The sequence below is a fragment of the Enoplosus armatus genome, chromosome 15 (assembly GCF_043641665.1).
Source record: "Enoplosus armatus isolate fEnoArm2 chromosome 15, fEnoArm2.hap1, whole genome shotgun sequence".
In the NCBI taxonomy this organism is placed as follows: domain Eukaryota; kingdom Metazoa; phylum Chordata; class Actinopteri; order Centrarchiformes; family Enoplosidae; genus Enoplosus; species Enoplosus armatus.
In genome coordinates this window covers 18,743,177-18,770,566 of record NC_092194.1, presented here as the reverse complement: position 1 = coordinate 18,770,566, position 27,390 = coordinate 18,743,177, and the positions used below count along the sequence as shown (strand labels likewise).

The 27,390-nt window shown below is 38.4% G+C and overlaps 1 gene segment (V, D, J or C); it reads right to left on the bottom strand.

Annotated features, from left to right (window-relative positions):
• On the bottom strand, positions 1-27,390 carry LOC139298171 (T-cell receptor beta-1 chain C region-like). The segment is given in 8 exon segments: positions 1-302; positions 467-573; positions 756-782; positions 879-1,238; positions 3,217-3,256; positions 12,937-12,941; positions 26,899-27,207; positions 27,348-27,390. Coding segments are annotated over 8 exon segments (918 nt in total).

The window sequence follows — 27,390 nt, the reverse complement described above, 5'->3', positions numbered from 1 at the left end:
TTGACGAGATCCTCTAAAAGACTTTTATTGAGAAGAAAATGAAGCAAAGGAGTGATTCACAAGCACACAGAATTATTAAGTAGTTATAAAGATGCGATGCCAAAGTAGCTTTAAGATTGTGACCAGAATATGCACAGAACTGTAATGAATACAAATGCACTGCAACATACAAAGTTGTGGAAAAGAACTTGTTATAACAATGTTTTCAAGCTTTTCTTTACAGAAACCAACACTATTGATCTCCTAGAATCCATTTGTTCAGGTCAGCTCAGCTCTCAGTTGTTCCGCTTTCCATTTGAACCCTGCAACAGACAGAAAGGACACAATGTCATAATGTCATGAGCTCTTTTTATGTTATGTTGATTCACATATTAAAATGTACACAGACAGTTCTTATGTCAAGTGCACTAAATCAAAAGGGATAAGCGGCAGAGACGGGTCACATGCTCCACTGTGTAGAACAAACCTGAAGCTTCCACACCAGAAACGCTACAAAGGCTCCATAGATGCAGCTCTTGACGATAAACACACAGTAGGAGAGTTTGGCACCTTGTGTGACCCTCAGAAATGTTTCTGCAGAAAGTTCAAACATTTACATGAGTGACAGGATTCAAAGAGGAAACAGCTTCTCTTGGCTTACTACCACGAGTGTATTCTTTTCCAAATATGTAGGACACTACATGTTTTCAGTGTGATGATAACCACAGTAGAAGTGATGCATTGAGGTGTACGGAAGCACAAAATGATATATTTACCTCTTGTTATGCTTCTTGAAGCTTTAGCTAAGAAAAGGATTAGAGGACAGATGGTCATTTACATGTATTTCAAATAGCAAACAGATCAGGTTCAGGACATTACTGAGTTCTAAATGAACATACCTTCTTCACCAAGAATAGATTCTTTATGAATTTCATCGTGCGTCCTATTGAAGAAGCTGACAATACAGGTGAATGTTTTTGGTTGGGCTGGGCTGGGTTGGTACCAAGTTTCTGCCGGGACCCTCAACCTGCTGGTGATCTTGTAATAACCGCCATCCAGCAGGGCAGCGCTGTCTGTCGCCACCTCATCTGAGTGTTTGCGGCCATCGATCTCCCAGGATACACTGACATGGTCAGGGTAGAATCCACTGGCCACACAAACTATGGTCTTCTTCCGTCTTTCGTCTTTTTTGTTTCGACACTCCTTTGGCGAAGGTCGAAGCACTTTCACTGTTGGTGGGGTAACTTCACGGTTCGGTTCTGCAAAGACAAAGGACATAAATCACTAAACTAAAGCTGCCTGTAGATCTACAGCAAACCAATGTCCAACACCTAACTCTCATGTACAAGTGAGATCTTAATACCAGAATTTAAACGCAGGAGAACTTTTTCACACTGAACATAAACCAAATAAATCATGATCATTACAGATTGCAGAGCTCACACAGAGTCATTGAAATGTTATTTCTTAAGTGATCTTACCAAGAACTGTTAGCCTGGTTCCCTCTCCAAAATAAGCAGGTTGTGTCTGAGCACACCGCTGACTGTCATGTAAAAAACTGACAAAGATCTACAACGGCTGAATTAACTTTTAGTATTTTAGTAAGTATTCTTAATTACATCCTCTGAATGCCACTTTTCACAGCTTGAAAGTAATGCAGTAAGTCTGGTAACGATTTCAAACACAGCCGTTTTGACATAGAACAGAGAGATTTATCTCAATACATAAATTTCACATTTTCTTTGGCAGTTTTGACAGCAAACACAGCAACACGGTGCTGCTCCAGGAAGTCACTAAATATGACATTAGAGCTGTTTTTACAACCGTAAACTCTACAATAATTCTCAGATTGAAGTTTAGAGAAGGTCAGAAGACGGACAGTAATGTGTATGATTTTTATAGTTGTCTTACCTAACACTGTCAGTCTGCTGCCACTGCCAAAGTAAGCAGGGTCGTAGTTGTTCACACTGATACAAGGCTGCAGAAAAACTGTTCAACCTTTCAGCACTGAAAGCTGTAAACTGTCTTTGTGCTCTTTTTTTTCCAGATAAATATAGATTGATACTTCAGATAAACTAAAAACCTTAAAACACACAAAAATGTAGAAACAATACATGTTCATACCAAATTAAATGAGTTTCTAACAGCGTTAAACTTGTGATTTAAGGTCCATTTAAGAGCATGAGATTAAAACCAACCCTCCACTCTAACCTGGTAGTTATCAACGAGTTTGCTATTATATCCTGTGGAACATTATATTAGTTCATGTTAGTTTTTGCAGTTGTCTTACCTAAAACAGTGAGTTTAGTTCCAGCTCCAAAGTAAGCCTCTGACTGTGAAGTCACAGTGTTTCACAGAGCTGATAAGAACTAGCTGTGCGAGTAATAATCTGGGCGTAAAGCCAAATGTTTTATTGCTGCAGTCCTTTTACAGAAGAACATAGACAACACTTGTGTTTTCTTTAGCACAAACTTCCACCATAAGCTTTTTAAAAAGACAATACTTTGTTTACTAGCATCAAATAAAAGGTCTAAAGTATATTTTTAATACTGGACATATTTTCTTCCTCACACACAAACAAGCTGTGAATCATGCTCAGAGAGATTTTTCTTACCTAAAACAGTGAGTTTAGTTCCAGCTCCAAAGTAAGCCTCGTTGTAGGAGCACAGAGACTTTCAACTGTAACAAAAACTCTTCCTGCTGCCTCTCTTTGTCTGTGCCACTTTAAAATTATTCCAACTTTGTCAGCCATGTCATGTAAAGACTTTAACTTACAGTTTACAAAATAAAATAAAATCCTCCTAGATTCATTCCACCATTTAAACATCTGTTCATTTGTTTTGTGGTTATTTTATGATAATTTAATCTAGTATTGGCTAAAACATTGGTGTTCAGGACTCATTTGAGCAGTAGCTCAAGCAAGTCCAAAAGCAAGTAGCTTTACAGTATCAAACTCTTCATACCTGAACAATATTTAATGAACGTTAAAAGTATTTCTTACCTAAAACAGTTAACTTTGTTCCTCCTCCAAAGTAAGCCTCTGAAGTACCAGAGTCACAGTGCACTTGATCTTTGCTCAAAACAACCAAAGATGCTGCATTTACTTTGCTTCTTTAGTTTGTAGTTTTGGAATAAACGCATCTTGTCTTTAAAACCAACAACTACAGCCTGTTTGTACAAGTTGTAACCAACACAAACCTCTCAGTTACCACCCTGTCAGGCTTCACGTTCACTTACCAAGAACAGTGAGTTTTGTTCCTTGGCCGAAATAGGCTTCCTTCTGACACAGCGTTTAAGCTTAAGAACAAAAACCTCTGAGCTGAACTTAAGATACACATGAGTACCGTACGTTTCTTCAAGAAACATCCAATTACAATGATCTTTTTGCATTTGTTTGATTTCTTACCTGAAACAGTTAACTTTGTTCCTCCACCAAAGTAAGCCTCTGCAGCACCACCAGAGTCACAGTGCACATGATCAGTGCTCAAAACAGCCCAAGATGCTCTTTTACTTTGCTTCTTTAGGTTCCTAAACTAAAAACCAACAGCTGCTACAATATATCTTTACATTTTGACGTCTTACTTACCAAGAACAGTGAGTTTTGTTCCTTGGCCGAAATAGGCTTCTAACTGACACAGCGTTTAAGCTTGAGAACAAAAAGCACTGAGCAGAACTTTACAGAGCTTGAGTACAGTAAGTTTGCTAAAGAACTACCAATTACAATTTACATTTGTTCTGATTTCTTACCACAGATTTGATCACAGACTGTGCGTACAATATGTTTCTTACCTAAAACTGTTAACTTTGTTCCTCCACCAAAGTGAGCTTCATAACCACCAGAGTCACAGTGCACTTGATCAGTGCTGAAAACAGCCCAGCATGCTGCTTTTACTTTGCTTCATTACATTTAGTTGCTTTTAAATGTTATTGTATTAAATGTCACTTGTCTTTGTTTTTCTTTTCCTTAGAAAGATTGATGTTTTACTTACCGAGAACAGTCAGTTTAGTTCCCTGGCCGAAATAGGCTTCGTAATTGGCACAGCGCTTAAGCTTAATATCAAAAAGCCCTGAGCTGAACTTAGACTAGAAAGACCCAAGTACATTATGATTCTTAATGCACCACTCCAATTACAAAGCTTATGACTTTTGTTCTGATTTCTTACCAGACTTTATCATAGACTGCATACAATTTTTGTTTCTTACCTAAAACGGTTAACTTTGTTCCTCCACCAAAGTGAGCTTCATTACCACCAGAGTCACAGTGCACTTGATCAGTGCTCAAAACAGCCCAGCATGCTGCTTTTACTTTGCATCTTTAGTGGCTTTTAAGTGTTTATTGTATTGACTGTCACTATTCTTTAAATCCCAAACCAACATTTGCTGCATTGCAGTCTGTTTTATACAACACAAAACAAGTTAAAGCCTCGTGTCTCACTTACCAAGAACAGTCAGTTTAGTTCCCTGGCCGAAATAGGCTTCAGCATTGGCACAGAGCTTAAGCTTAACATCAAATAGCTCTGAGGTGAACTTAAACTATAAAGACCCAAGTACATTATGATTCTGAATGCATTACTCCGATGACAAAGCTTATTACATTTGTCCCATTTAATCATTCTTCACTTACCCAAAACAGTGAGTTTTGTTCCTTTTCCAAAGTAAGCTTCGTTTGCATTGTCACAGTGCAGAAATATTGAGCATGAAACTCTTGTGTCTTTCTCCACCAGAATTCTCTTTGGGCTAATTTTTACTGATACATCTGTTTAAACTAAGACTATAAAGCAATGTGACATTCACCAAAACACAGTAATAAAGTGAAATATTTACCTAAAACCGTCAGTTTGGTTCCTGGGCCAAAGTAAGCAGGCTGATTGTTGGTCACAGTGTTCTCTGTTCAGCTCAATACTTCAAACTCTACATAACAACAGTTCTTTACTTTCATACCAATTACTCTACGATTTTAATTTTGCTGCAGTGAACTGAAGTTGCGAGTGCTCCTACTTACCCAAAACAGTGAGTTTTGTTCCTTTTCCAAAGTAAGCTTCGTTGACACCGTCACAGTGCAGAAATACTGAGCATGAAACTCTTGTGTCTTTCTCCACCAAAATAATCTTTGGACTAATTTTTACTGATACATCTGTTGAAACTAAGACTATAAAGCAATGTGACATTCACCAAAACACAGTAATAAAGTGAAATATTTACCTAAAACCGTCAGTTTGGTTCCTGGGCCAAAGTAAGCAGGCTCATTGTAGGTCACAGTGTTCTCTGTTCAGCTCAATACTTCAAACTCTATATAACAACAGTTCTTTACTTTCATACCAATTACTCTACGATTTTAATTTTGCTGCAGTGATACTTACCCAAAACAGTGAGTTTTGTTCCTTGGCCAAAGTAAGCAGGATCAGTGTAGGTCACAGTGTTCTCTGTTCAGCTCAATATTTCAGCCTTTTCATAACTGCAGCTTTTTCCTTCACTTTCATACCAGCGGTTTGACTATTTTAAGTTTGTTGCCGTGAACTGAAGGTGTGAGAGCTCCGACTTACCTAAAACAGTGAGTTTTGTTCCCTTTCCAAAGTAAGCTTCAGCTCCAGTGTCACACTGAACGTCTCCCCTACCATAAAGTCACAAAAGTCTTCATAATCAGCGTGTTGAGACACAGTCTAATAATCCAGAGGATGAAGAAGGTTTAAACATGCAGGATGAGCTTCATATTGTCCAAAGTTATTTTGTGTATTGTCAGGATGAGTAAAAGAGGCATCCAAATGCTCCACATATGAATTTAAAGTACTTTTCAAACATTTCTTCCAGCAGATTTTCTGCATATAAATGAACTTTTCAGTGCCAAAGTGTTGTGCCGTCCTACACGCCTTCAGATTCTGCATTTTTCTGCTCTCCCAATTGTCCCAGGTAGCATGTAGCAGTCTACACAATGGGTGTTAACGGGAGGAGGTTTTTGTACGGCGGCTCTATAGGATTGTATCACCGTGGCCCCCTGTCCCCACGGTGAAAAAGCATCACACAAAAACCTGAAGTCTCTTTCGTTCTCCCCTCTCTCCTTCCCCCACCCAGCTCCTCCATATCTCAGCCTCCATCTCTGTCTGTGAGAGCAGCTGTTCAGGTCGGGCTGACTGACGGCTTAACACGCTCCAACCTGACTGCTGCTATTTCTGTGACAGCTAAGAAAAGAAGCAAGAACGGAGGGAAGGAAAAGGGGAAACTGGTCTTTGTTTGTGTTTGTTTGTTGCTCCTCAGAGGAAGTGACATCACTGCTGGTGACACCTCTTTATCCACCCAGCTATCAGTGAACTGAGGAGACACATTCACTCAATAACATTCACTAACAGATGTAAGTGATACTGTTGGCGATTCTTAAATTGTTATTTTTTTCCCTCTAAGTTGGAGCAACAAGTCTTTAAAAAGGACACTGTGCAACATGTCCATCAATAAATGATTCAAAAATGGCATAAATGCAATTTATTTCTTAACTGCAGACGATCACATCAAATTTGTATTATGACATCATAACTGGCTTAATACATATTTACGTTATGATGCAATAAATTACCAATGCGGTCATAACTTACAGGAGGAAAAGCATTTGTCATAATGGGAGTTATTATATTTAAGTTTTATTTCATTCAGTTATTCAGTCATAACATTATCGTCAACTTGATTGAAATTTCATCAAAGATCTTTGTGGTTGAAGCTTTATTCCAACCCCCCTCTTAACCATCTGGTGCGAAACTATTTTTTCTTCCATGTTTTCATGGAACTATTCAATTAAAGAAAAGATCTGCATATTAGCAATGATGGAAGAATTCTACTTTAGTAAAAGCAGCAACACCGCAGAGTAGAAATAAAAAAGAAGTACAAACGTTAGAAGTAAAAGTCATGTAGTCAAAATTTTACTTAAGTCAAAGTACAAAAGAATTAGCATAAAATTATACATACATTTACTCTATGTGCAGAAAGAGAAAACAACAGAATTAACATATTAAATTTAACATATTGAATTCCTTTTTTAGATCATAACACAGTTTTCTGTTTTCTTGAAAACTGTAAATGTATTTTGTTTTTAATTAAAAGTATTTAACCAAACGATTGGAAGTACAACCAGTGCTCTCATACTTAAAATTAAACCTTTTATATCTTCTTAACGGTGAGACATTAAAAGCATTTCTACAATGTTATGTCATTGTTGTTCTGCAGAGGTCACTTATATGTTATATGTAAATTGCATCTTATCAGCCTGATTCTTCAATATAATTCCATTTTAATACCACTTTCATTATATGGCCTCCCTTTGACACATTATCCTGATGTCTGAAAAGCACTTTGTTTATCTAAGTGTAATCCCACAAGAACCCTGTAGAGGTCAGTGTATGATAACCTCTTAAACATCCTTTCATGTCGTCGGGCTGCACACAGAATTATAGTAAAATAAAATTAAGACAAAAGCACTAAATGACGCAGATTAGAGAAACTGTACAGGACAATAATACTGAATGTGACAAGTAATCTTTACCTTGTTAACACCTGCTCACTTATCGGAGCCCATCAGCTTTGTGGTGTTGTTGCAGACTTGTGGAGAAGCATTTGTTGTATCTTTAATGAATTAATAGCTCATCATTCTGTTTTTTTTTTAACATGTTTTCTTTCATATTTTCACATTGTATTGATGTTAGTCTGTTGTCATGTCAACAAAATCCACCTCAGACTTTAAAACATTAACCCTTGTCCCTGTCATCTCTTTGTAGTTTGTTCTTGGGGTTGTTGTTTAGCTGCTGAGGCTTTTTGAACCATTGTGCTCTACTGGAGGCACAGTAATACACAGCTGAGTCTGCAGCTTCGACAGGGTGTATCTGCAGAGAGGACTTAAGCACTGCAGGTCGGGACATGGTGTACTTGGATTTGTTGAAAGGAGGTTCAATGTTTGATAAGTCTTTATTGAGAGAATACGTTACTAGCTGCATTTTCCCGCTGCTGCTTTGTCTGTACCAGTACATGTAGTAATATTGATCATCATCTTGGTCACACTGCAAAGTTACAGCCGGGTCTCCTTCAAGGCTGAATACAAATGGAAGCTGATTAATTTTTACACCAACGGTGGAATCTGGAAAACAAGAAAGAAGACAACAAGTAAATCAACAATGTCAATGTGGAAATCTGTAAAGAAGAAAAACATTTGACTTAAATTCAACTGAATTTAAATGTTCTTACTGGTGAAGATGAGAAGTACAACCAAGAGCAGCTTCATTTTGACATTGATCAACTCTGTCTTCAGGCCTTACTGCACTGCTACAGTCACAACTTCTGAAATAAGAAAGGCTGTAGGAGTTTCTCAGTACAGCTACAGTCTCCTAGTGGTCACTGAGCAGCAACTGCAGGTTACGGTTCTTCTCTTAAGAGCACTGTGACTGGTTCTTTTAAAGGAGAGTTTACAGTAGTTGTTGCTTCTACAATAGATCTGACTGGCATGAAGCAACACAGACAATCATCAGACTGTTAATATGAGGAAATATTCATTTCTGTGGTTTCTTTTCTTTTCTTATCATTTGTGCACAGAGACATCATGATGAGTTGCGCTTTAGTTTTGCATTGATCAACCACTTTCTGACATTAAAAATAAAAGCCCAATATTGGCGCTTTATGTCAGTCTTATCCTACTAAAACTACATACTTACTATAAATTGTGAAGCTTTGACTATTCTGGATCCATCTCATCATTGTTCCACTTCCACTATGGCAACTATAATCGGACTAAACAAGCCACAGCTCCTTCCTGCCTGTGTGCCATCTGTGACACAGCCTTGTTATTTGTATGACTGTCTGGTCTGAGTGCATCACTGTGACTGGCAGCACAGTAGTAGGTGCTGCTGTCATTCAGGAGCAGCTCAGTAATTTTAAGAGAGAAGTAGTTCTTGGATGTGTCGATAGACGACTGGAAGTGCCCCTCAGTTTGGTCGTACTCTTTGGTGAGGAACTCCAGTGGAGCTCTGTAGTGGTTTTGTCTGTACCAGTACATGGTGTAGCTGTCCATGCTGAACCCTGGACCCATGCTGCACTCCAACATCACTGCTACTCCTGGGTGAGACATTTGATCTCCAGACTGAAGAACTACAACAGTGAGACCTGCAGCACATGAAGGATGATGTTTCATTGTGTCTCACCTCAATATGCAGAACAGAGAATTCACTCAGATGTACATTTGATGGGAACTTGACCCTTCAAGTACTGGTTAGCTAGCACGAGTCAATACACAAAACCCACCTGAGTGTGAAAGAAGAGCCAGATAAAGGAGAGTGACAAGCATGTTGGTGTTGAGCCTTCTTCCAGCTGAATGATGCAGTCAAACATTACTGAGAATAAGAAACACAAGGTCACATGCTCCTATGATCACATGACAGGAGGGGAAGTACTGTCTGTAATTTTCACTTACTGATTATTAGCTGACACTTTAAGGCGCATGGAAGCTTATCTTTGAGGTGCAGAAATGGTCTGAAAACCAATATGGAATCTGATATTTTCAATTAGAGGTTGCCAGTGTTTTGTGCTGTTATTCTGTGCCATTTAATTGCATAAATACAATACTGCAAATATCAAGCATTCAGTGGTCAAAATTTAATTCTGTCACGGGGGAAAGCATCTGAAACAGCATTGACACCATCATGAAACACCAGATCGCTATACTTAAAGTGAGACTATGTAGGTATTTTGGGAAGGTGACAAACCTCTGTTATTTGATTTGACCAAACCTAAAGTTAAAGTTAAATGAATTCCATAAAATAATTGAATGTGATTACATTATACTGCTACATTAACCAGTGACCTACCTAATGATGTACTGCTACATACAGCATTATACAATATTACATTTTTCTTATCCTCACAAGATGTTGCAATATTAGTAAATACAATTATGATGTTATTACTACAATATGTAGCAGCTCTCATGATGTCATAATTGTCAGTTAATGTAATTAAGAAACTCCCAGGATGTATTTAAAATTCTATGTACTTATTATATATTTATTATATATTATTATATTTTTAATGAAGCTTTAATATATATGTGATTACATTTTGGTACATTATTGTGATTTATTTATGATATTATAAAAATAGGATTTTTCAGTAACATGTACATTAGCAAAAGCTACATGTTCAGTTACATCATCATATACTCAATCAAAGATCCCATCAATTAGCAATACAATACATAATATTTTCAGTACTCAAATAACTAAAACTCTGAGTAACAGCTGTTATTAGTTTCCATGTCGAAGGAGGTTTTTAGTGAAGCAGTGGTATTAAACCACATCACTGTGTGCTAGCAGCGCAGAAATACACAGCTGAGTCTGTTAGATTCACTGTGTGAATGATCAGAGATCCTCTCACTGTGTTTTCTCTTTTTATTTGGAATCTGTCTTTAAACTGGCTCTCGTAGTTTGGATCAGCCAGGAGGACCGTGAACCCAATGAGGCTCACAGACCGACTGCTCTGTTTGTGTTGGTACCACAGCATAACTTGGAGGTTGCTGGCATCGTGACTGCAGTTAATCACGAGCTCCTCAGTCCCGTCCTTCACGATTTGAGAAGAGGACTGTTCAAAGGTAACACTCTCCACTTTGCCTGTAAAGAAAGTCACTTCATGTCAGGTAAAGTTTAAATGCAAGCAATGTATTTTTTCACAGTGGTACAAAGAGACATCAGTACTTAATATTCAGAGAAAAGTCATATAACAATGATTCAAGCTTACTTATAAGCACGAGCAGTAAAAGTCCAAATGTGAATAAAGCTTGAGGCATCCTGGAAAATAAACGTAAATCAAGGCCTGTGCAACAGAAAAATAACAAAAATACATTTACAATCATTTCCACATCAAAAATCAATTACAGCATATACTGAAATCTGGCATCAGAGCTGGAGCATTCACATGTTGTTCCAGTCTGACAAACTTATTACAGACCAAATGAGAGACGACTATCTTCCCTTCTCCAAACGCCACACCTCCTCTTCCACACCTTCTTCCTTTGCTCACAGATGATCTTATTAAAAAAAATGTTCTGCCTGCTTCTGCTTCTTCGCTGCACTTTTATTTCTGATCACAAATTACATACCTATACATACATACCTATATTTTGTCATGAATTATCTTGGTGTGGTGGTTTTAAGCCTTAAAGTCATTCGACATGGATGACTGTAAGGCTGGCAATTGAACATTTTAAGTTTTTAAAATTGCACTAGTAATATGTTGTAAGAGTGGAAACTGTGAAAACTAAAGCTGTGATGAATTTATCTATAATTCGTAATTGTATTGTACCCCAGAAAACGGGTGGTGTATGGTGGAGTGCAGAAGATTAATTAGCACAATAACTTTATTTTTTATATTTCTCCTCACTGAAAAAGATGAAATCAAAGGTCTTAGAATATATAAGACCATGTCTCAGTTGAATATATATTCATTTAAATATCTTTTTACCAAATCATTGCTTTTCCTTTAGTTTAATTTTGTCTTAAATCTGCCCCTAATACCCCTTGTGATTGTTTTATGTTGTTTTACTGTTGACAATATGATGTTTTATTGTTGACAATAAGTAAGATCCATGACTTGCACTATAAATGTGTTCAATTAAAATCACCTGCTGAGGTGATTGGACGAAAACCTGCTGATTGACGGGCCTCGGTGGAACATGATTGGTCACCACTGAATTAGGCGGTCTTCTGTAAACTGACGATGCTCCGCCCACTCAACGCAGTTCGTTTTTAAAATTGTTTTAGCGCTAACTTCCACTGGGACAAATAAATGAAAAGTACCTCGCTAATGCAGTGTGTAAATACAAGTTAACTGCCAACAGTTTAATAATGTTGCTTCAGGACGGCCATGTGGAGGAATTATAATGTTTTCGCTGAGCTCCAAGCTTCCGACGGAGTCCATTTGTCGATTTCTTCCTCACACCAACGGTTGGCCTCAAATGCGCACTTCAGGTTTGAACCGGGAGTTTTCCTGTCCTGCTTTTGGCTGCTTTGGACTCTTTCAACTTTCAACTTCAAACTTAAATCTTGTTGGAATCGCCAGGAATCACAGCTTCGTCTCACCAAGGTAAGAATGTGCTGCTTTTGCTAACGTCTATATTATACACGGTATTTGTGTCCTGTAACGGTTATAACGTTTAGTCGCGAGGCGGATGTTAGGATTAGCTAACAGTTATGGAGCTAACCTTTTGATAGCTAACAGTGATAAGGCTGCTGGTTAACTGCCTTTGCTTTCCTCCTGTCTTGTTTGATATGTTGGTATAGGCTGGCTGGGTGATAGCTGCTGTTTTTGCCCACAGAGGTAGCCAGAGATGTCAGCAGCATAGCTCTACCGCTGTGTTCTAGCTAGCTAACATTATGTTCAACATTCACGTTTTTGGTCACATCAGCTGTTGTTCCGAATCCTCACATCAACGGTCGTCCACGAATAACGTTACGCACTTTAAGCCTGAATATAGTCGGTTCTGCTTTAGGTTTCTTGGGTCCTTTGAAAAAGTTTGCTCTTCTTGGAGAGGCCATAATTAACTTACAGCATCACCTCCGAAGGTAAACGTTTGCTGCTCGTGCTGACATGCAACTATTCAAGGTGTTGATGTTTTGACTTTGTTCAGTCAGTGTTTGTGTGCCTGGTTAAATTAACTAATGGTTGGCTGCTGGCTAACATTTTTGCTCTTTTGCTGTCTTGCGTTTAATGACTGAACATCTTGGCTTTAAATGTTTTGCTCTTATTCTTTTGTCATCTCCATACATATAGCATTGGGATTAATTGTGAGTTTTTTCTTTGAGTGGCTTTGTGCTTCTTCTTTTGGTTTGTTGTTTGGCACTTGTTTGATGCTTTCATCCTGTAGATTTGGTGAAATACTAACACTCATTGTTGAGTATATTGAGTGTTGGGGCTGAATTGGTAATACAACATTACAACAACCCCTGTTGGTTGTGGTACAAAATAAAACTTTCCTTTTTTGGTCATTTATTGTTGAGTCAGCTTTTCTCTAAATGGCAGCACTTGCTCACTGCAGTTGACAGTTTGTATTTTGAGCTTCACCTTTTGTTGATTTTTTTTTTATCTGCTGTAGATGGTAAAGTTTGCATACCTACACCAGAACTGGATTTGGATAAATTGGGGAAATCTGAAATAGATGGGATTTTTGACCGATGAAATGAGTTTGTAATTGCACCCCATTCCATTGTGTGCTTTAAATGTTACTTATAATTAAAGTTGAATGCTTTCATATGTACATGATTCTTTGAGATGGTGTGACTGTGAAGAGTCACATCCTTTTTTGTTTTTAAATTGCTGTCTGTGTTGTTAATGTCAGAGCAGTAATTTTGAGTAGTTTTGAGGCCAGTTCCACTAGACTGCCTCACAGGATCTTGAACATGAAAACAACAGAGAAAAAAGAGATCAGGGCTTTTAGTGAGGGAGTGGCATTAAACCACATCGCTGTGTACTGGCAGCGCAGAAATACACGGCTGAGTCTGATGGATTCACACTGTCAATGATCAGAGCTCCTGTTTGGATGTCTTTTCTTGTAATCTCAAACCGACCTTCAAACTGCTTCTCATAGACGGGGTCACTGCCACTGTAGCTGTATCCAATCAAGCTCATCAAACCTCTAACTTTTTGCTGGTACCAGAGCATTGTATAGAGGTTGCTATCATCGTGACTGCATTTAATTTCTATTCTCTCCTTTTCGTTGATTATTCTTGGATGAGACGGCTGAAATGTCACACTCTTAGCTCGATCTGTGGGAAAAACACAGATTTTAAAAGTAGTTGATATGGAAGCCACTGTGAAAGAACATTATAAAATTGGGAGCACAATTAAATTGCTGTTTTTGCAGCTAATGTCTTTACATGGAAGCAAGATGAGAAGAAATCCGATTACAGCTGGAGACATCCTTCAAGTTTGTGCTGTTGCAGGAGAAACACAGCTTCATCCAACGATGTACTAAGAGAGACACCGCCTCTTGTACAAATGCACATATCTCATTACAGGGAAAAGATCAGGGTTTTTAGTGAGGGAGTGGCATTAAACCACAGCTGAGTCTGATGGATTCCTCTCGCTCGCAATTCAAGCCACTCTTGTCAGCTTGAATTGTTTTTCAAACTGACCCTCATAGTTGGGGGAACCTTTTCCATATTCATACCCAATGAGGGTCATAGACAGACTGTCCTTTCCTTGCTGATACCAGAGCATTAATATAAGGTATTCCTTATTATGACTGCAGTTGATCTTGAGTTGATCAGTTTTCTCCTTCACTATCTGGGGAGGAGAATGCTGAAATGTAACAGTGCTCACTTGACCTGTGGAGGAAACAGATTTAGAAACTGTTATTGATGCAGAACAAAAATGAGGAGAAAATATTTCTTTTTATCTTTGATTGTTCAGCATGTTCTATAGATAACGATATAAATAACGACCATTTAGTAATTGAGGATGAAATTTGACAACTTACAATAAAAACAGATGAAGAGAAAACTAAAGGTTTGCATGACGAAGACATTGTCAGGTACTGATGTGAGTAAACTATTGCCCTGAGAAAAATAAGGCTCAGGGTAAAGAGGTAGGGTGTCGTGTCTCTGTGTGAGTTAATTCACCACCACATCCTCATTATAAAAGCTGCATACCATGTGCTGTGCCTCCACCTATTGGTTGACTCTGTTCTTCAGGACCTTGCTGTACTGTGTTTTGCATTCTTAATTATAATTAAGTGAGGTTCAACAGACCTTGTATGCCCACGTAACCCCCACCCAACCTCCTCCCTAAGACCTGATAAAAATATCACCCTGAGTAGCCAAATGGTTACTGTGCATGCTGCATAAACGTAATGTCGCTGGTTCGTTTCTAGCCGGTGACCTTTGCTGCATGTCATGTCATGTCATGTCCCCTCTGTTTCCTGTCACTTTTCCTCCAGTACCTTTGCTTCTGAGAGGGAACAGTCATTATTTGTATGAGGTCAGTTGTCTCAAATGCAGACATGAACAACATTATTGTATAAGTCATCCCTTTTTTTACATACTAGTCTGTCATGAATTATGACATATGATTTATAGGTCCAGCTGCAGTCCCAGCCAGTAATGCTAATCAGTTATTTCTTGTGGGCTCTTTAACCCAGGGTCCCTGTTGGGCTGATGATGATGCAGGACGACAGTCACAAAAACGACCCAGTGAATTAGTTACCTGTCAGTCCAAAGACCTCTGTGTTCGTTTGAATTAAGTTGGTGGAAATTAGACATAAAAGGATCATAAAGTATACATTCTAATGAGCCAGTCATAATGAAGACTTTTTTTCAGAATTGTGTCACGTGGTTTCCTGTTGGTGTGCTGTTATCTGCAGGATCATTATGGAGGTTTTTGTATGAGAGAGTCACAGTCTTTATTACTGTGCATACTTGCTGCTCCAAAATATTCTCCACTGTGTTCAGGGTGCGTCAGGTTCAGGATGTGAAGATAAGCTGTTTTCTCTCCATCTCCACTCACTTTAAAATGGCGTTGAAATGCAGTCTCAATATTAGGACTGGTATAACTCATATAGCCAATCAGCTTTAGGGAAGTATCCCCTGCTGAACGCTGATACCAGAGAATAGTGTCATAGCTCTGGATTTGATGAGTGAAGCTCAGGTTGACTTCACCATTTGTTTTCATCAGCAGTTCAGGTGGAGTCTGAAACACTTGCTTTTCTTTACTGAGATAAACTCCTGTAAAGAGATCAATGTTAGTGCTGTAATGTCTTGTCACTAGTGGAAAAAAACATATTGTGCCTTTTGATTAAATTAAGCAATCAGTGATTTGTGGATGTAAATATTTCACCTCAGTTGCTCCACCTATAAAGATTTTTCAGGGTTAATTCCAAATTAAATGTAAAAAAATGGCTTCATGAATGTATAATACCTTTAAACCAGAAGACGGTGATGATGGAAACGATGAAAAGAGATGGCATCATGTTGAATGTGAAGAACCAGCTCCACTCTGCTGTGCTTTGTGGATCAGAGGGAGGGACAGGAAGTGATGTAGAGAAGTCACAGCATAAGTTGACACTGAAAAACTTTCTTCATTCAGTCTCTGCCTTTCTTTTTTGTTAAATACAACAATTATACTCAAGAGTAAAATATACATTAGCCTCCCATTTACTCTTTAATGCAGCACAAAAGTATGTTCAGGTTTGTTTGACTGCTTTTAGATCAATTGTGGAAATTGAACCATTTTTTGTTTAGTCTCCATTCAAATCTCTCTTCCATTCTGTCATTTCTTTAACTGTACATATCCATATCAACACATTTCAGAGCTTTGTCCATGTGTGCAGACAAGCTGGACATCATCACCATTTCTGATGACAGCAGAGGGAGACTGATGGACCTGAACCCCAAAGTGAAAAACCTACAAAAAGAGACAAAAAACAGGGTTTATTTACTTGGAATATGAAAACAATGGAAACTACACTCTCATTGATCCAGAGAACAGACCACATTACCTAAAAGGTGACAAGAAAGTGGCAAATCAATTTTTGTTCTTTGTCCCATGCAGATTAAATTCTCCGTAAAAAGGTTAATGATAATGAAGGTTATGAGATGGCTGCTCTGGCTATATGATTGGACTGAATATGAAAAAACCCAGCAGAGACATGAGGAAGTGAGGTAGACATCACATGACGGAGACCTTGACTGCAGCTGGCTGGTGAAGGCCTTTTCAAGACTCCTCAAAACCACAGTTGATAAAAGATGGTGTTTTAGTTTGTGTGTAGTTGAAAGGAGATCTGCCTCAACGTGTATATCGGGCTGCACAGTAGTACACTGCACTGTGCTCAGACCCTTTCAGAATCAGAATCAGAATCAGAAATACTTTATTGATCCCCGGGGGGAAATTGTACAGTACCTGTGCTCCCATTCAAGAGTAGAAAGTAGCATAATTTAGAACTAAAAGTTTGTACAAAATATAAAAATAAGAAATACAAAATACAAAATATACACATTTACAGTATTTAAGTGAAATGAGGTGAAATGAAAAATGAAATGAAAATACAAAAAATACACATTTACAGTATTTAAGTGAAATGAGGTGAAATGAAAAATGAAATGAAAATACAAAATATACACATTTACAGTATTTAAGTGAAATGAGGTAAAAATATATACAATAACAATGTATATGTATGTATGTGTTGCACTAAAGTGTGTGACTATATATGTATTGCACTTAAACATTTTGAATAAATAGTGAGGTGGTGTATGAACAGGTGAGGTAGATACAGATACGGATTCCAGTCTCTTCCTGAGTGTCTGACATTTAGATCCACTAAGAACAGAGAACCATTCTTTGCTGTAATTCCACCCAAATCTCCAGTGATATTGAAATGCTCTTTATATAATTCTTCATAGCTTATTCTATTATAATCTACATATCCAATGAGTTTCAGAGCTTTGTCCCCAGGTGACTGCTGGTACCACAGCATCACTCTGTAGTCAGGTTGTCCGTGTGTACAGACAAGCTGGACATCATCACCAGCCTTTCTGATGACAGCAGAGGGAGACTGATGGACCTGAACCCCCAGAGAAATACCTGTTGTCAGGATAGATTATTGATTTTAGATGTGAAAATAAATACAGTACATTTTACTGCTGAATTAAGCAGTTGTTACCTGTGAGGAAATAGCAAAAGAGAAATCTAATCATCATGTAGAGGTCTGACATGGAGCTGAGTTATTGTAAAGTCATGGGTGAAATGCTATTTTAGTTAAGTGATGACAGTTTCTCTGCTGTTTGTTTTCTCGCTGAACTGAGTCACGTTTAAGTAGGAAGCAAATGTGATGTAGAAACGAGGAGTGGCTTCATGTGATTGCACATCAAACTGATATCTGTATCCGCTCTTCCTGAAACCTGACTCCCCCCCAAAAATGTTTTTGTTTCATTATATTTTAGAAAATTGTGCTTGTGGTTTTAATTAGAATGAACCAGTAAAATAGAAACGCAGTTGCATTAACGGATGATATGATTGCGTCCAACCAAAATACAACCTCAAAAGCAGGTGTCTGGGAGCAGTTTATTCCATGTCTTATTAAAAACCACGTTAAAAGATTGTGCAGAGTTTTTGTAAAGTTCAGAGGGCATTTTTGTCAGTGTGCTTCTCTTGCTGCACAGTAGTAAACTGCATTGTGCTCTTGTCTTACAAGTTTGATTAAAAGAGAGCCATTCTTTGATGTATTTGCCCCCAAATCTCCAGAGATATTAAACTCCTCTTTATATGGCTCTTCCATTTTGACATCTTTAAAGTACAAATATCCAATAAGTTTCATAGCTGTGTCTCCGGGTGACCGCTGGTACCAGAGCATCATCCTGTAGTCAGTTTTATCATGGCTGCAGAAAATCTGCACTTTGTCACCAGGTTTTGTGATGAGATCAGAGGGAGACTGACGGACCTCAAGACCCAGACAGACACCTAGAAAAGGGAAAATCAATAATCAGTGCAGAAACTATGAATAAAGTGGTATTCCTGAATAATAAAAGTGATTACCAATGAGCCAAGATAAAAAGAATAATGTTGGCATGTTGACCTCCTGTCTGAATGAACACTGAGTTGCTCTGTTTGCTGTAGACTCTTCATCAACGCCCTCCTATCAAATCTATACTCGCTACATCATATTTCATAGTGCGTTAGACTGTATTAGTATTTCTTGAGCCCTGGTGCCACCTACTGGAAAGATATAAAAAGTCAAAACGTGGTTTCTAATACTCTCACCAAATTTATTATCAAACAGTTTTTGTTCAGCTGCTCAGCTTCTCACATCACTGTGTTTGCTGACGGCACAAAAATACACACCGCTGTCCTCAGGCTGCAAGTCTTTCACAGTAAAAGCCCCGCTCTCAGTGTTCTCTTTGATGGCTGAATATTTGATTTGAGAGAGCCCCCCGTAATCTGGCTGTCCTCCAACAACTGTGTAGACAATGAGGGTCATGGTCTCCCCTGGACGCTGCCTGTACCAGTACATCTGGTTATGAGAAATATCTTTGTTGTGGCTGCAGTTCATCTCTGCAGATTTGGACGCATAACTCCAGCTGATTTCAGGATATTGGGTCACACCCTGGCTCTGAACTGTGTGGAGAAAATACAGAATTCAATATAATTTGTATTCCCTCTGAAAAAGTTCTTTCAACAGGGTAACAAATTGAACATATTGATTTTGTTGTTTTGTAAGATTTTATTGATTTAAATATTCAGTGAGCCACAATCTTTGTGCACTAGTTTCTTAGCGCAAGCAAAAACATGTAGACATTGGAAAAGATGGTAAAGAAAAAACACTGGTGTAGTCAACATCATATCGACATGTAGGCCTCCATCAGAATATATGCTGCCATGGCAATAATACTTGTAATCAATTAGTCTTCCTATATTTCACTCTGGTAGAAAATAAATAGAAATTTATATCCTTGTACCTTGAAGCCACAGAGACGACACTACAAATGCGATGAGAACTTGAGTCATCATCGTGATCCTGCTAACATGAGGTGCAGCCACAGCAGACATGATGAATATCTGAGCAAGGTTAAAAACTGCGTTGCTCCACAGAAGGAACCTCCCATTAACATCTCTGATCTGAAGAGGGAAAAAAACGTAAGGGAAGAAACAAAGGGAGGTTTTGTGGTGTGGAGCAGTGGTACATAGCACGGTGTAAACTAGCAGCGCAAAAGTACACTGCAGTGCTGGTCAGGCCGAGTTCTTCAATTGTTAAAGTTTCTGCACTCCCTTCTATCTTCACACCCAGTCCAACCCCAGTTTTACCTATGTTTGTATGTATCCCAGGAACTGTAGTGGCCTATTCTTGGATTGCTTGTACCAGAGGATTCGCTTATAGTTTACAATACTGTGTGAGCAGTTAATTTGGCCTTCTTCCACCCTCAGTAAAGATATACTGCCACCTTATGAAAGGAAGCAAAACAACAAAGACCTATGATAATCCCTACAAACTCATGTACACAACAACCCATTTGTTGTTGCATTTAACTACTAATATTACTTGTCTAATAATGCAATAGAAGTTGTTAGTTTGTTGAAAGTCCAGCACTGAGTTTAAATTTTACAGAGTTGATTTTGTGGACCTTTTTAATTGATGAAGTAATTCATTTTTTGCTGTTATTGGCACATATCTGTTGTCACAGCAACCAGTGCTTTGACGTAACATGCAAGACTACGTTTTGCAACAAGATGGAACACGTTAATCTTTTTACCAAGGGCAAGTTGAATTCATAAGCAGTAAAGCACACCTATCTTCAGTTCAGTACACTCGCAGGTTTTACTGCGACAGCCTGACTTGTTCTGATATTACCATTAGTTAAATGGTGGCCAATGCTAGCTAATGTTACAAAACTTTAGATATATTGCCATATACCTTGGGTTTCTGACTTCGAGATTATTTTCTTCTTGTGCTACTGTTATACTAACATTTAAAATGACTCCATATATACCACAAATGACATTCAGCAAAAGTTACGTAGTCTTGCCTGAAAGTAAAACATCATAACTGTCAATAACAACCTGTCTTTAGGTTCAGTAATTTTTAAACATTAATCAATTTGGATGAATATTTTTGCTTGTTTATTTGCTTGCCTATTTACCATACACCGCCCCTGTCCCCCCGCGTTACATTAACGCACACACCCCCTACTGGACACTTTATCTGGACACTTTATTTTGTTCACTGCACTGTTTGTTATTTATCTTATCTTATTCTTTTACCTTTATTTTTACATATTTGTTGTCAAAACAATAGCACCATCAGACCACGGCAAATTCCTTGTAATGTGTGTTACTTGGCAATAAACAGATTCTGATTCATACCATGAAGACTAATATTTCTTAATTATGAGCTATGGACAATCATCAGCAACACTAAAACCTTGGATGTGAAATATGTGATGAGAATTTGAGTCACCCTGTAAAATAAGATGCAGCCACAGACATACTGAATTTCTGAGGTTGCTTCAAATAAGGAACCTCCACTTAATATCTGATCTGGATGAGAGGAAAGACCAACATTGGTTTGAATGGGTTAATACAGCTGTAACATGGAGAAAAAAAACATGTACTATCAGGAGGTTTTTGTATTGAGAAGTAGTGATATGCAGCACTGTGTATAAGCTGCACAGAAGTACACTGCACTTCCATTCTGTCCTTTAAATGTTAATGTGCAGTTCTGGTCTTTAGTTGCACTCCCTTCCATCTTCACATCTACTCCAGCTTCAGGATATCCATCGTTTACATTCATGTATCCCAGGAGCTGCATCTGTTTGTTCTTTGATTGCTTGTACCAGAGGATTTGGTTATAGTCCTGAATCCTGTGTGAACAATAGATTTTGGATGTTTCTCCAGGCTTGTTGTACATGTTGGCTGGAATCTGATAGACTTTGTCGCTGAGCGAGGAACCTATTAAAAAGGTATTAACAAACAATATCAAACAATGTATAATCACAAGTAAGATTGAGTGCAAATAAATGGAAACAATCAATGCAGAGTACAGGCATTTCTTAAATCTTTGGCTGTACATGTACAAATTTTCAATTTCGGTAATCCCAGAATTTACATGTCAGAGAAAATAGTGTGCAAATTAATTATCTACAGCAAAATTGTTTGAAAAATAACTGTAAATACACATTTTAAAAGAACAAATTCGACTTTTTATTACCTGAAACCAGTATAACTTTAATGGTGATACAGAAGATAAATATCATGTTTCATCCAGAATATTTAGGATTAGTCTAGTTTATTGGTACTGTGTTTTCATCACAGAAATTATAATATACTATCTGCTCTCCTGAGTAAACCCTCCTATCAGGAAAACAGGCACAAGGTTTTAAGGCGGCTGGTGTCACAGTGCCTCCTCTTCTTCTTGATATTAAAACCATCATGTTAACTACCACCACTCACCACTGGCTTAGTGAAGATATACTGCCACCTTATGAAAGGAAGCAAACCAACAAAGACCTGTGATAACCCTCAAGGACTTTTGCACTAAACAATCTTTTTGTAAAAAGTTGCAACTAACTAGTAGGTGTTATTATAATGTAATATAAGATGGTTTTGAAAATTTGAAAATCCAGCAGTCTTACTTTAGAGAGTTGATCTTAACTTGGACCTTAACAGATGATGTAATGCATCTATTTGTAATAGGTCATGTTTGTTTTTGTCTCAACATTAAAAAGAAAAACTGTAATTATCAATAACCATCTGATGTTAAGTGTAAAGTCAATGTGAAGTGCAGAAATTTCAGCTATTTTCTTCTTCACCGTATAATTGTCATTGTAAAGTTCTCCTTTCTTTGGAGGGTATTATAGTTGTTTTTTTTTACCTAAACCTTTAATAGTAGACTTGGATGTTGCCTAGTTTTAGTCTGAGAATTTGAAAGAATCTCTTCACTTATTTGGCAGTAATAGAAAGCTCAAGCTGCACATAAAGAACCTTCCATTATAGTAGCTGATCTGTGTGAAGGGGAAGACCAGCATTTGTTAGACTGGCTTATTCCAGGTGTAAGTGGCTGTGAGCTGCAATACAGAGATCAAAAGTGTGTGATGGGGACCTTTTTGTACTGAGGAGCAGTGATATGCAGCATTGTGTAAACTCGTAGCACAGAAGTACACTGCACTGCTGTTCAGGCTGAGTCCTTCAATTGTTAATGTACAGGTCTGGCCTTTATTTGCACTCCCATCTATCTTCACATCCACTCCAGTCTCTGGAAATACACTGTCTCCTATCATGTATCCCAGGAACTGTAGTTGTCTGTTCTTTGACTGCTTGTACCAGAGGATTCGATCGTAGGTTTCAATACTATGTGAACAGTTTATTTTGCCTGTGTCTCCAAATTTGTTGTAAGTGTGGGCTGGGGTCTGGTAGACTTGGTCACTTAAAGAGGAACCTGTGGAAAAGCCATCAACAAAAACAAAACACAATATACAATCACAGTAATTAAGGATGAGTCCTCATAAAAGGAAACGTGACTGAGTACAAGATGCAAGTTTAACTTGGAAAGGAACTGGGAAGAAAACCCAATGCTTTCTTTGAATCGCTGGTAGTACATGTGCTCATTGTCATTTTACTGTATGTAATTGAATTTTCACGTCAGAGCTCATAGTATGACACTTAAATAGCAACAGACAAAGAATACATTTCTGAGAAGACTTTTCATTACCTGAAACCAGTATAATATTCAAGGTTATGCAGCAGACAATGATCTTCATGTTGTGTTTTTTGGACGGAATTTTATGTCAGTCTTGTTTCTGGTCTTGTCCTTTTCTGAATAAGTCCTCCTATCAGAAAACCACGGTGGGTGGTGTCATATTGCATTCTCCTCTTCTAAACATTAAAACCACCATGTCAACTACTGCTACACACCACTGACTCAGTATAAGGGGTAGAAAAACACACTCCCACCTCATACAAAGAAGTAATAAATTGCAATTTTAATAATAACAACAAATAAATAACAATCAAACATACATACTTCAACATATTTTAACTGTTATGTTGTTACTGTTACAGTCTGTTCACAGTGCACTAATTGTGCTGTGAATTGATCATTTTTTGACCATATAAACTACACATACATAGAATTTATTCATTTCTAGACAGAAATGTGTAATTTTGGTCAATCCTGGCCTGTTTTATTCCTGCATTAACCAACAGTATGGACATACAAAAACCCTCTTTAACAGCATGAGGAAACATACGTCACTTAATCTTGATCTCCTGTGTTGGTCTGTGTATTAAATGGCCTATCAGTAAATTTGGAGGTGATAGCATATGGAATATTTGTCATGGACTACCTTTTATATGTGCAATAGCAGCACAAACAACAACAGAACATGAGGATTCACACATCGACACACATTGAATCCTCCAGCGCTAAGACCGCTGTATAGAACGTGTAAAAATATTTTATAACTTATTAAAACAAATAGCCGAGCAAGCAGGAGCCAGACTTTTGTAAAAGGCTAATTAATGATCAAAAGCAATCGACTGGTTAACAAAACGGAAACTTTTAGCCGCATTTTTCAGACCTCAAATAGTCCTAAAATAAAATAAACAGGCCAGGCCTACCTCAGTCCTCACTCACGGACAGCTTGTCTACTGGTTTTTATTCAGAAATGGCATTGTCGACATGCTGTGGGGTTAGTTTGGTGCGCCATCTGAGACCCGCATGGTGAATACCCGCTCAGATGGTACCGATGTCCAGGGAATGCAGAGATAGTGCCTTGCTAGAGCGGCCAGCCTCAGGAAGTGCATCTGAATACTTCTCTGTCTCTCATACAAGTGTCCACCTCTGCCTCTGGGGCATTAGCTTGATGAGGGGTGCTGTAGTTATCTCCCAGGAGCAACATCATGGATATTCTTTTTTTTTTTTTTTTAACTGTTGAACTCGGTCAAAATTCTTTTTGCCTATTAACGGTTAAACAGTTAATTATTAACCTCCCTAATTAACATGCTTAATTACAGTTGAATTGTGGTTCGATTGTTTTGAAAATATGATCTTTGTTCTGCTGTATGTTAGCTTGTAAGCGATGCATTCTTAGAAACATGATTGGTAAAAGTAGTACGAGTAGCAAAGAGAGTGTTTCAGCACTCTCCTCTTCCTTTCTGAAATTGTGATTGCACTTATTGTGTGATTTTGTGTTTTTATTTCTGACAGTGAATGCAGTGTTGGTTTTTGTCGAGCACTCTTGTGTGCTTGTGTGGCTGAGTAATATGCTGCATTGTCTTCTGATGTGAGATCAAAAATGGTGATTGATGGTACCACATTTACATTCGTCTGTCCTTTCATTGTCTGTCCTTTCATTTCATTGTTTTCCAGTGAATCCCAGTTCAACGCTCTCCTTGGTGAGTTAGTTTATGACTGAGTGAGTTTTTTGTGTTGTGTTGTTTTTCCAAGATGCAGTTTGTCAAGAAGAAATGATCACACATCAAAAGATCTGTGGAGAAACACTGCACCCTAATGGATGAAATAAGAATCTAGCTGTCTCATAGTGAGCCAGCTGTCTGATATCAGTCACTCACCATGTGGTTTATTTGTCGTTCATGTGGTAATCAGCAGGTGAATGATTATGATTATGTAACTGGCAGTATCAGAGATAGTTTTTGTTGAAGACGGAGGGTTAGCGTAGCACTGTGCTCTACTGGCAGCACAGAAATACACTGCACCGTCCTCGGATCGACTCAACTTTGGAATATGAAGACATGCCAGACTTGACCCATGACCACTCACATTATAAGTGTCTTTGAATTTATCTTCAACAGTTGTGGAAGAGAATCTTGCATAGCCGACGAGAGCCATATCATTTTTCCCAGCAGACTGTTTATACCACTGGATCATATCAAAATCAGTGTTTGAGTGGCTGCAGTTCATCAGGGCTTCTTCTCCAGGATGTTTGATCACGGCAGTGGGAGTCTGATGAACACTGTTTTTTGAGAGTTCTGCAAGAGACATATAAAATAAACAGTTTTAGTGATGAAAATAAACTTCCCTGAAAATATTTAGGTCCAGTTTTTACGAGTTCATGTAATATTACCTGTTAAACAGAATGGCAGAGTTGCTAAATGTATGAGGAGTCTAATCATCATCCTAACGCAGATGAAAACAAAACTATAATGCCTGGTTGTAAAGGAGGAGGAGGGGTCGACATTATGCCTATGACTGTCACATGTCCTCATCAGTGGATTTACAGTATCCTGCTGTGTGGTGAAACACAGGAAGAATGTTTTAAGGTCGATATCGGCGATTATTTCTGTCACAGGCTGCATGCAGCTGGATGCAGGTGTGCTTATCAGAGAGGGTTTTTGTAGAGGCGAGAGGGAAATTGAATCACTGTGCTACTAGCTGCACAGTAATACATGCCACTGTCTTCTGGCTGTTTTAGTACATGAAGTTGCGATTTCGCCGAGCCATCTCCAGTCACATTGAAATGCTGTTTGAATGGATCCTCAAGGACTGGGTTAGCATATTGAATATATCCAATGAGTTTCAGGCCAGAGTCACCAATTGGCCGCTGGTACCACAATATTACATAGTATGAAGTGATTGAATGGCTGCAGCTGATTGTTGCTGAACCATGAGGACTTCCTAATATTGATGATGGATCCTGATGGACTTTAGTGCTCAGCGAACGACCTGCAGTTAAAAAGAAAAACATTGAGAAAACAGAAATGGTTGTGAAGAATGTAACTTTTAGCAAACAGTTTGAATTCAAACCTACAGGAGAGCCAGAGAAGCAGCAGAGTGATCCTGTTGAGGTTTCTGATCATGATCAGATTCAGAATCAGAATCACTTTATTGATCCCTGGGGGGGAAATTATATGAAATTATTTGATGTCTTTATCTTCCTCTCTGTCTCTGCATTGACTGATACACACACTGAACGGATGTTATGGGATCAGCTTAGAGGGGAGGAGACACAGATTTTGATGATGTTAAGGCACCTTCCTCTTGAAAATGTATTTTATATGGTGGTATTAATCAATTTGAACAAGTTGATGAACAGAGAATGAATTATCTCCAATTCTGATATGCAACATAATTTATTAAGAAAAACAAAAAGCCAAACATTATCAGGTTCCCTTTTCTGAAGTGTGAGGACTTTCTGCTTGAGTGTTGAAGTTTGGGCTTTGTTTGATTTGCAAAAGAAGTAAATAAAAGGTGTCACCTTGGGCTTTGGGGATTGATAATTGGTGATTTCTGACATTTTTCAACCATATGCTGCTACACTCCAGTGTAAAAGCCACTGTTAGCATGTAGTCTACAGGTCCCAAGCTCCCCCTACAGATAATTAAAGACACTAATGTCTTCTATTCACTGTGAAACCAACAGTTGGGTATTTGTGCAGCTGTCTGAGTCACCTGTATCACTGTGTTTACTCACAGCACAGAAATACACTCCACTGTCTGCAGGCAGCAGCTTCTCCACTGTCAAAGATCCAGTCTGAGCATCGTTCTTTGTTGCAGGAAATTTGTCCTCACTGAAGCCACTTTCATATTTATGATCGCTGTATGCTGTTGTGAGAACTATTTGCTTCATCCCCTCCCCTGGTAGCTGTCTGTACCAGTACATCTCTCGATATGTGCTGTCCTTAGTGTGACTGCAGTTGATTGTGGCAGACTGACCCTCGTCCCCCCACAGCAGAGGGGTCTGGGTGACATCACTCCCATCAATTTGACCTGTGGGGGTCAAAAATCACATGTCATGTTACAGGACCACCAGTGAGTCCTTTGTCTGCTGACAGAAAGATGAACATAAAATCATTAGTATGAATTTAAAGTAACGGCTCCTCCTCTCAGATGTACAATACCTATAACACAGAGCAGAGCTGCAGAGAGTTTGATCAGACCAGCTGTGATCAT